The 11,598-nt window shown below is 42.8% G+C and overlaps 1 protein-coding gene across 3 annotated transcripts in view; it reads left to right on the top strand.

The window, feature by feature from the left end:
- The window catches only part of ABAT (4-aminobutyrate aminotransferase), a 187,060-nt gene extending 179,896 nt beyond the window's left edge, over nt 1-7,164 (top strand). For all 3 annotated transcript variants that reach the window (XM_069733997.1, XM_069733995.1, XM_069733996.1), the window contains exons 15-16: nt 2,096-2,207; nt 3,748-7,164. In XM_069733997.1, the coding sequence (XP_069590098.1) occupies nt 2,096-2,207; nt 3,748-3,869 (234 nt within the window). In that variant the 3' untranslated portion in view covers nt 3,870-7,164. The remainder of the gene's footprint in view (nt 1-2,095; nt 2,208-3,747) is intronic.
- The last annotated feature ends 4,434 nt before the right edge of the window (nt 7,165-11,598 follow it).

Here is an 11,598-nt window from a genome sequence, read left to right on the forward strand (position 1 = left end):
ATGGACAAAAATAGCGGACAACTCGGCTATAGCAAACAACAAAACAAGAACAAAAGTAACCAAACAAATGCCCATAAATTATGTTAAATGATGATATTTATTGGAGACATACAACAACATAGGTAGAAGGAGAAACCAATACCAAAAAACAGAGGGTGCTATGCCAGGAGACGGAGAGTTGTTGTTAACAATATACTGTGATAACCCGTAAGGGTGAATTGATCAAAGGTGTAAATAACTCTGTACATAACACGGTAAAAACAAAATAAAAAAACAATGGTATAACAAATATATCTATAAGTGAATTACCTAAAAGTGGTATGACGACCGTCTCCTGGATGCGCCCTGCCCCGACACGCGTTTCGGCGTCTGCCTTCTCCCAGGGGGCCTGATGAAGGCAGATGCCGAAACGCACGTCGGGGCAAGGCGCATCCAGGAGACGGTCGTCATACCACTTTTAGGTAATTATCTAATGGCTTAATATGTGAGGTATTATCAGTCAGCAGCACACAGTTTAGTGTACTTCACTTTTGATTCATTTACTAATCTTGCTGCCTAAAGCCCCTTGTAAGATTGCACTAGCACCTTATTCTACGATTCACTTATAGATATACTTGTTATACCATTGTTTTTTTATTTCGGTTTTTACTGTGTTATGTACAGCGTTATTTACACCTTTGATCAATTCACCCTTAGGCTACTTTCACACATCAGGCTTTTTGTTTCAGGCACAATCCGGCAATGTTTGGTAAACACAGATGTTTTTTTTTTTTTACGCCGGATCCGTTTTTTTTCCCAAAGAGTTGCATTAACGCCAGATTGTGCCTGATGGCCAGACGTTTCATCCATTTTTTTTCCGGATCCGTCCAAATAGTCGTTTCCGGCGGACGGCGAAAATGTTCACTGCAATGGCCAAAAACACATGAAATGGAGATGTGAAACACTGAATCCGGTGCCCGGATCCAGTTTTCAAAGCATTTTCCATACAAATCATGCAGATTTTCAGTTCTTCTCTCTCTCTCTCTCATCCATGCGTATTAAAGAAGACTGGTTTTTCACAATTTGCGCCGGATCAGTTTTTTTTACAAATTGGCCGGATTTAGCCTGAAAACAAAAAAAGGATGTGGGAAACTACCCTTACGGGTTATCACAGTATATTGTTAACAACAACTCTCCATCTCCTGGCATAGCGCCCTCCGTGTTTTGGTATTGGTTTCTCCTTCTACCTATGTTGTTCTATATCTCCAATAAATATCATCATTTAACATAATTTAAGGGCATTTGTTCGGTTCCTTTTGTTCTTGTTTCGTAAGTTTCCATAACAGCCCACTATATCTATGGTCCTCAACATTGCACATTTCTAGGTGCTTTCCTCGCATGTGTGCAGGTGACTATCTAAAGGCATCTGAACGTGCCAATCCGAAACGAACCCGATACAGTGAAATCGTAAAAGTGGAACTGACTTTTGAAACCTTTTTGATGTTCTGTCCTCTGTTCAGCAGTTTTGCTTGGTAAAGGATTTGGAGACCCTCACCAATTAAGCCAAGGGACAGGACCACTTATAGTAGCTTAAGTTTACGCAGACCGGTATATAGGCTAAATTGAAAGTCTTTGAATCTGGTGGTAAGCTACGCGCTTCAACCCCTTGGTTTGAGCAATCATGGAGATCTCTATACTTGAGGTGTAGGCTGTATAATAGTTTATCTTTTTAAAAGATGTTCTTCAGCAGCACAATTTTATACCTCAGCTATAACAGAACTCGTTTAAAAGGGAAGATGTTGTATTGACAGTAAAGCTACACTTCTGTTCACAAAAAGTTTCTGAAGCTGCAATGATGTGATCTTTCTATAGGTCTCCTCTGTCCTGTGATCTGTATGAAACCACCTACCTGAGCGATGTGTACACATGGTGATGATCCATCTCTTATATTGCCCATATATCGTTTTCATGCTTTGTTCGTTTTGTGCAAAATAGTCACCTAAGATGTAGTCTTCCCTTTTTATCTACTATGAATTTAATTTGATGTTCAGAACTATGATCCATTATATTTTGGGGTGAACCTTCTCAGTAATGTGACATGTCGGTGTCTTTACAGTCCCGCTATCCACATCTTGTGAGCAGAGCCAGGGGCAGAGGGACATTCTGTTCGTTTGATGCTCCAAATGATGAGACTCGATCCAAGTTGATAGCCCAAGCAAGAAATAAAGGTAACACAGCCTGGTATTTGACTTTTCGCAAAATACATGCCAGCTTGTCCTAAAGTCAGGTGCACAGACTTGATGGAGGCATCATGGATTGTAGCAAGCGGAAGTGTGTCCAGCACTTGGCCAGGATGCCAGCTGACCCCTTCTGATGGAGCATATCGCTCTCTATTTATCCAGTAGAAAGCCATATACTGAGTTTTTAGGATTGCTGTCTCCTATAGTCTCTGTTTTCTTCCTCTCTGAAGAGGCTATTTGCAGATTTAGATTCCTAGGGGAGCATTGCATGGCCTATAAGTCTCCCGACGTCAACTTGGTGTTCTCCACAATGAGAAACTTCACCCCGTAGACCCTGTGTCGGAATATAACTTACGGTAATTTTCTCCCTTTAGTTGCTGCAGTACGCCAGCCAGGCACTAGATAAATGCCATTTACCTGTGGATCACCCCCAGATCTGCAAGTTTTTGGGGGTGATACATTTCCTTTAAAGAGGACCAATCACTTGCCATAAATAAGTATTTTGTTACCTTATATAAATGTTGCTGATCTCCTGAATGTGGCATTGTTTTTATTGTGCTCTTGCACCTCTCCTGTCCCAAGATATGGCCCTCATTTCCCTGTACAAAAATCTTATAACTTAGCTAAGTGGGTGTAGGCATCAACTCCTCTTTATGATTACCTTCTTGAGCATCACGCCCAGTTGTGAAAAAAAAAAATTACATACAGGAGTCAGCCATAACTCAGGAGTGAAGAGATGAAAAAATAAAAACCAACACCAGATTCAGAACAGCAGCCATTCCAACAGGTAGGGTTACAGATTCTCTTTAAAGGGGTTGGGGCCACGAACAGGGAATTAAGTTATCGCTGGGACCCTCCTGTTCACTAGAATGAGGGGTCATAAACTCTGGTTCCTGATAGGCTTGAATTGAGCTGTACTGCATGTGTGTGACCACAGCTCTACTACAAAGGCGGGTGACTGTAGGAGGTGGCGGGTGACTGTAGGGGATGGCGGGTGACTGTAGGAGATGGCGAGTGACTGTAGGGGGTGGCGGGTGACTGTAGGAGGTGGCGGGTGACTGTAGGGGATGGCGGGTGACTGTAGGAGGTGGTGGGAGACTGTAGGAGGTGGTGGGTAACTGTAGGAAGTGGCGGGTGACTGTAGGAGGTGGCGGGTGACTGTAGGAGGTGGCGGGTGACTGTAGGAGGTGGCGAGTGACTGTAGGAGGTGGCGGGTGACTGTAGGAGGTGGCGGGTAACTGTAGGGGATGGCGGGTGACTGTAGGAGGTGGCGGGAGACTGTAGAAGGTGGCGGATGTCTCCAGGAGATGGCGGGAGACTGTAGGGGATGGCGGGTGACTGTAGGAGGTGGCGGGTGACTGCAGGAGATGGCGGGTGACTGTAGGAGGTGGCGGATGTCTGCAGGAGATGGCGGGTGACTGTAGGGGATGGCAGAGTGCTGTCCTTGGTTGTCTCTCTCTGTCTGTGGTTATGTGTGCACCTTATGTACAACCGATAGAGAACTTACTGACCTATTTTATCTTTTTAGGTGTTGTGCTCGGAGGTTGTGGAGATCGGTCCATTCGGTTCAGACCAACCCTGGTTTTCAAGGAGCACCATGCACACTTGTTCCTAAACATCTTCAATGACATCCTGGCAGATTTCAAGTAGATTTCTATTCCGCTTTGTTGCCTTAGTCCAAAAGAAGGAAGAGGTCACGGAATAAGTTCTGTCTATTAATCTCTACTACCATGTACGCACAAGTTCAGGTCGCACAACAATGGATGGGGATTATTTTTTTGCTCTCAAGCCAAAACCGCGTCTCCATAAAAATCAGTTTTAATGTGCCACAATATATATTTTCATAGGAAAATTTAACTTTTTTTTGTAAGTGTACACCTTGCAGTGTTCAGGGATGTTATGGAATATGAAGTATTAATATTGTTAATTATGGAACACTCAGACTGTGAAATGAATACTAATACTTTAAATAATGTCCGATCGGTGTTCGTGTCGTCTTGTATTACTAATTAAATAAGGAATTCTTGGGCCTGCCGTATCCCACGTAATGTCGCCACAACGTGAGGAATTCCCTATAAGTCTTTGATTTCAATAGCTGGAAGATAATATACATGTCTACTAACTTAACACCGCCATACAGCCTGATGTTTAGGATAACCGAGGTCCGCTATGAACATAACTGCTCTTCCTGCATGTGATATTGTACATAGATATTTCGTAGCTTTTAGGTATAATATCAGAAATATTTCTAGAGGTGACACCGTATACTTCTTCTAATGAGCACTTTTTTGTACAAAGATCACACTGAGCCATGTATACAGATACATCTAGATAGTAGTGTATTCATTCAGTTTGGTGAATTGTCAGGTGATTCAGTGTTTTACATCGTATGAAATGTCAAAAATTGTCTTTTGTCTTCAATGTCAACGGCCATTAAAACCAATCTGTCAGATGCCGAAGTGTCCCCAAGCACTACTGTAGCAGTATAGGTGCTGATTTATTTTCTGAGCTTACTAAATCTGCAGAGTTTGAAGAATCTATCAAGAATTTTAACCTGCAGTGTCCCCCAGACTAGGCCCATCTTAGATCTTCTAATGATGTCCCCCCAGGGTATGACTGACAGCCTGCATTATGGTGCTACCATAACTAGTATAGTAAGCAGGCTGTCAGTCATGCCCAGGAGAGGTGTGGTACAAAATCTTAGGCAGGACTAGCTCAGGTGAAGACGCCCACTGGACTAGTCCTGCTTCTGACACATCAGATCAAGGCTTGATTCTTCAACCAGAAATGTGCATCTGTACAAGAAGCCAAAGTCAGGGGACCGAATGGGTTCCCTTTAAAGCCGAACTATCCTTCACTTCTATATAATAGAGGCGGTCATTGTGCTATGACCCTGGTTTTCCTGTGTTCTGGATTATAAGGGCATGTTCCCTAGATGCATATATGAGTCTTACCTTCCTGTCATTACATTTTCAGAGGGTAAATCTGCTGCTAATACAGGACCAGTATTGTGGAGGAGATCTGATGAAATCTCACTTACATGCTGTGGAGAAGGCTTGTAGTGTGAATTGACTGGCACTATGGATATGATCTCCATCCAGTGTCCATTTATGTAGCCAACCTGTTCACTGAGCCTGAGCAGAAAGCTGCTACTGACCCTGACCCTGGAATACTGTGCATCGACCAGTTAACATTTGCTTCCCACTTGCCCTGACTATGCCTACTGGTCCTCCATTACAGTCCCAATTACTGCCAAACATGTATCAAGTGCAAACCTCTAATTGGATTTCCTCATTGGTATTTACTATAGGACACCATTTAATGGGGCTCTATGGGTTCAAGTTATCCGCTATCCTTGGGCTAGGTGATAATGTATTGATCAGTGGGACGTGCCCCAGTCGTCAGAACGGGATACCAATATTCCCATTAGAATGGAGGCCCAGTGCACATAGTCGACCACAGCCCCATTCATTCCCTAGGGGTTGCTTTTTCTGGCAGCCCCATAGGGAGTGAATAGAGCTGCATTTGGGCTTGCACATTGCCACTCCATTCTAAAAGGAATAAAAGTTCCTGATTTTGTCTTTTTGTGCAGGTCCCAGGTTTTGTGCAGGGCCGATCAAGAAGTATCACCTATTCTGTGGATGACAATAACTTGTTTTCACAGAAACCGTTACAGACATATGATGTAACAGTATGTCATATGCCGGCTCCCTGACTTTGATGTGGACTCTCAATCCAAGCCTGCATCTTTCCCAGCAGATGATGGTTAATTTTTTCAGCCATCATCTGCCTCTAACAGCTCTGCTCCAAATTTCCAAAATTTTCTTTCACTTTAAAAAAAACAAAACAAAACTACACCTGCTTGGTATCTGTGTACTCGTACTGACCTGGAGAAGACTATTGTCAGGTCAGTTAAATTACCATATAGTAAACATGAAAAATAAAAAAATAAAAATCGGGGGATCGCACTTTTTTGGAATTTCAACACTTTCCAGTGCATCAAATGATAAAATTGTGTTATTCAAAAGTACAACTTGTCCTCTCCCCCCCCCAAAAAAAAAAAAAGCCCTCTTGCCACTATGTGGACAGAAAATTTAAAAAGTTATGGCTTTTGGAGTAAGGGGAGGAGAAACTAAAACAAAAAATCTGAAAATCGCCCAGTCATGATGGGGTTTGAGCAACAGTTTGTCCCATTCTGTTATGTAATGTCTCACATTCAATCCATCTGCATAATATACATGTTACCGAGATCATGGATGTTTTTAGGTCTTAAAATCGCCATTTCAAGAAAAGCCACAAATACAAATCATCTCAATTTTGTTTTGTCTTTGCAAAATCTGCAATGAACGTCTCAAGACATTGTATGCAGCTCGTCCTATCCGGCCCATAGAAATAAATCAGAAAGGATGAGATGGCTGCATTTGACATTTCATTACTCATTAGTGCATGCCACGTCTCGTGGTAATGGCCACCGCTCCGCCACTTTCCATTCAGATCTACACTTATCCAAAAAGGACTTTTCCTAAAACAATCCCCTTTTTTGATCTACTAATAGTGTAAGGATACCAGTGATTGCCAGTCTTCTGTTGACCATGACTAACGTGTATGTAGCATGTTCAAAGCTTGTAATGAATGTGGACCTTTCACACTGATAATTTCTAGGCTTTTTTATTTTCTTTGGAGGGGGGATAACTTTAATGTATATAACATTTTTACACCTAGGAGCCCGTGTTATTCTGTACTCCAAATATGAAGGAAATTTTAACCAAACTGACTCAAGACTGATTACACTAGGTGCTTTCTAAAAGCAAGCGAGCCGTTTACAGTGTATGAATAGTGCCAAACATGTCAAGACGAACTGCACCTGTGTTCATGTCCATGAAATCTGTGAATTTAACCGCTTTGTGTGTTAATCGGTAAGAAATAAAATGTATTTGTAAGTTTATTATCCTGTTTGGCAGTTTATTTGTCTGGCGCCGGAGTAAAACCAAACAAATGAGCCGGAACATGTTGGTAAAGGTGCAACGTGTTGGAGCCCGTTCACACTGTGGCCATTTAACAGACAAAACTGGAGAGAAAAACAAAATCAAAATGATCATATACCCAGTAGTAAAGTAATAGTACATGTAAATAAATTAGGGAACTTGGTTAACACTATTTTGATCAAAAAAGCATAAATCTTCCCACTGCGACAAGGTGCACCCAATAGGGACGGTCCTATCTGTAGCAGTCAGGGCTGTGGAGTCAGTAAGCCAAACCTCTGACTCCTCAATTTCCATGACACCAGCACAATGGGCTCCGACGATGACTCCCAACTCCACAGCCCTGGGAGGGCTGTGGATCGGTAAGCCAAACCTCTGACTCCGACTCCACAGCCCTGGTAGTATTAAAATCTCACCTTGTGTCAGCCGACCTCAGTGTAGATGGGTCCATATACAATGTAGATGGGTTCATATACATAAATTGTCACCTCAATGTAGATGGGGGCAGAGTAGGACACATCAGTACCAGAGTAAGTATTAAAGAGATTGTTTTGATAAAATAACAATTTTGTTTGGCAAATATAAAAGATAACTTTCAAATTTACTTAGATGATCAAAACTGCATAAATGGCCCGATTTTCGTCCATGCCAACTTGATTCTGGAAGTTCGGTGCTAATCCTACATGACACAGGTAGGATCCTCTTCCTGAGTTATCACAGCCAATCATGTGATGAAGGGGGCAGAATTTTAGGCTCAGTTTATTAGCTTAGCCAGCCTCCTTCTCAGTCCCTGAATCTTGATCTTGACACAGGACAGAGCTGACTTGGTTAATGAAAGGTCTCTAATCTTCTAAGCTGAAACTCGTAAAGATGGGAGATTGATCAAGTTAATGTGTCAGTTCTAAAAATGAAGGTGGCTCACAGCAATCTATTGGGCAATTACAAAGAGCACATGGGCACAAAAAGGATGCACCATCAAAAAAGTTTCAAGGAATACGTCTGGAAAAAAAATTCAATAGGAAAAAGAAACCGCATTCAATTCAGGTGAAAAAAACATCACGGTTTATTCTGCCAACGATGTGATGTTTCGACCAGCCAAAGGTCTTGTTCAAGCATTAAAAAGACCTATGGATGGTCGGTGCGTCACATTTTATGGCAGAAAAAATGGAACAGTGATGTTTTTTCACCTGCATTGGACGCTGTCTTTTTTTTCCTACTGAATTTGCCATTTCTAGTTGTGCCATTGTCTATTTGGTCAAAAGCATAAAATTTGATTTAAGACTGGCCCCCATGGCAGAAGAGAGGAGAAAAATGTTAAGAGGCAGGCACCCTGCACAGTAAGCAGGTCATCCTCACCAAATGCTTGTGCCCTCGTAGATTTATGACCATCAGTACTACATAGTGCTGGTGATCCACAGAGGCTGTGTTGGGTGTGTAGTAGTGATGAGCGAATAGCATTATTGCTCAGGTTTCCCCGAGCACGTTCGGGTGATCTCAGTATTTGTTAGTCCTCGGAGATTTAGTTTTCCTCGCCTCAGCTGCTTGATTTACGACTGCTGGACAGCCTGAATACATGTGAGAATTCCCTAACAGGCATTCCTCACATGTATTCAGCCTGTCTAGCAGCCGTAAATCAAGCAGCTGAGGCGAGGAAAACTAAATCTCCGAGCACTAACAAATACTCGGGGAGACCCGAGCAACAATGCTATTCGCTCATCACTTCGCTTCTACAAGGACATAGGGAAGGATGGGGTATGGTTTTATTTCACTGGCGGTGAAGACTGCATATTGTGGAGAAGCTTAGCATCGGACCGAGATCTAAAAGCAAATTTATTGTCTACAATCACAGCTCTAAGGAAGGATGGCTCCAGGGTCTACTCCTCTCCTAGCCATTGACCAGAACATGAAGTGGTCAGGACCGGCTACAGTGGCAGAGGCTGCAAGTATGTTAATGTCAGCCTGTGCAATATTGAAAAACTCCATGAGTCCTTTTCGCACACCCCGTACTCACTGTGGCTATAGACTTACAGAAGTGGACCGGGCAGGATTCTTTGGTAGAATGTCTCCCATTATGGCAGATGCTGACACACAGCAGCCAGCTTCTAAGGTTGCTTGCCTCTTGTAAGGATATGAGGACAGTAGGACTACACACATCTGGCCTTCGGTTTGCCCAGCTTCTTGTGTAGCAGTGTTAGAACAGGATGTAGCCTATGTAGAATTGTTTCTTTGTTGTGTAATACCAATATATTCTATGATCGGTCCATAACCCAAATAGACCTCAATATCTTCAAAAGAACCCAATGATCCTGATGGGATTATCCTCCTGGCCCCAGCACAATTTTTTATTTTTCATTAAAAAAAAAGTTGTAGTTGTGAACTTGTGCCCCATTGGTTAGCCTTAGGCCCCTTTCACATTGCATTCTTGCCCACGTGCAGTGGTCCCATTAAGGCTTGTTTTTCAAATCTCCTGCAAAACGTGACTTTTTAACCCAAAGTGATGCAAGTCAGAGTGCACGTTGACTGTTTGCACCTTTATAGCCATGGCCCCATTGACATAGATGACAGAAACTAGTCTTGAGGGGGTTTCAGACTCAACCCCTGACGGGACCACTGAACGGGTACATAAACACAATGTGAAAGCACCCTTAGGTACCACCGATCTCTTGGTTTCATTCTTCAGGCCTAACTCATTTCCTTTCATATTCAATGCAAGTGCTCTTTTTTCGCCATTAAAGGGCTTATCTCAGAATATATTTTTTTTCAAACTCCGTAAAGTCAAATAACCCCTCTAAGGTAACTCCACCATGCCTTCGCCAGTGTAAACTACATTTCCCACTAACTCTTGCTTCTTCTCCAGGCTCTAAACTTGGATAATATTAGCTACTTTACTAACCATTCTGTGATCAACTAGTGGCCTCTGGGGCAGAGCTGACAGGAGGACACATGGTGCTAGGCTTAGGCCACTTTCACACTTCCGTCTTTTAGAATCAGTCACTATCCGTCAAAGTGTTGAAAAGATGGATCCTGTGCAGATTGTAAAAAACGGATGCACTGGATCCTGTTTTTTGATGGATCCGTCGATGCAGCAGCTGCAGGAAAAATGGGTTAAATTAAAGGAATAGAAATCCTTCCAGGCATGCTCCGTGTAAAAAAATGGAATCTGTTGCTGGATTCCGTCATTTGACGGACAGCAAGGGATCCTGCGCCCATAGGCTTCCATTCTAGCCAACGACTGACACCGCAGGATCAGTCGCTGTACGTTTTTTCGACGCAGACAAAAAACGTTACATTGAACGTTTTTTCCAGACGACAGTCCACCAAAACACGACGGATCGTCGCACGACGGATGCGACGTGTGGCCATCCGTTGCTAATACAAGTCTATGGGAAAAAAATGGATCCTGTGGGCACATTTGCAGGATGCGTCGTTTTGGGGAAAAAAACGGATTGCAACGGATCTGAAAAGACGGAAGTGTGAAAGTAGCCTTAGTTTCTAATAATATATCAATATCATTCTCATCCCTCCACCCTGTATAAAGGTTTCTAATCCTCCAATTCTGGATGTGTTTCAGAAATATTCCCCCATGTGTCCTCTTCAGCCTCCAAAACCCTCTTTATTGCACATAGCAACCAATCAAAACATAGCTTTCATTTTTCTATTGCTGGTTAAAATATTAAAGCTGAGTTCTGATTGGTGAGCCCCGGCACCTGCATGTCCCGCGGATGTTCAACAGCCGCAACACATGCAGGGATTGCCTAACAAACATCCGGGAGACATGCATATTATTCGAGTACGCTGAGGATGCTCGGATAACACCTTATCTCTGTATGTTGGTTCATCATCACTAGTGTCTATCAATCACAAAACTAGCAGTGCAGGAAGAGAGGACGGCAGCTGGCGCACAGTAGCCATATCCACCCCGTGCAGTCACACATGCGCCATATCATTGTACAGTAAGAGGAGCAATCCCACTAGAAGAATAGTCGGAAACTACGGAGCTATAAAATAACTACAGTAGATATCCATAGGAAGCCATGAAGGAAAAAGCCTCTGCCATCTGTATTTTCAGGGGTGATATCCAGAGTAGCGAGGAGTTTTGGAAATTGATTGCATTTCACAACTTATTTTAGTTCCCTGAGATGTGATTGGCATTGTGGGAATAAACCTTTAACCCTAATTCAGTCAAAGCAAGGTTCTGGAAAGTAAGGACTATGGCTGCTGCTGTGTCTCCGAAGCTGGTCTGACCCAAAGGAACGTTGTGTGCCCAAGTACGGACTGTAACACATGGGGAGCACTTCATTTTAGAGTAAATGGAGGTGTACATATGAAATAACCAGATGAATCTGAGCTTATTAATGTTACCAAATATAGGACAAAGTCTGAAAATGGAGTCTATC

This window comes from Ranitomeya imitator, chromosome 7, assembly GCF_032444005.1.
Source record: "Ranitomeya imitator isolate aRanImi1 chromosome 7, aRanImi1.pri, whole genome shotgun sequence".
NCBI lineage: Eukaryota > Metazoa > Chordata > Amphibia > Anura > Dendrobatidae > Ranitomeya > Ranitomeya imitator.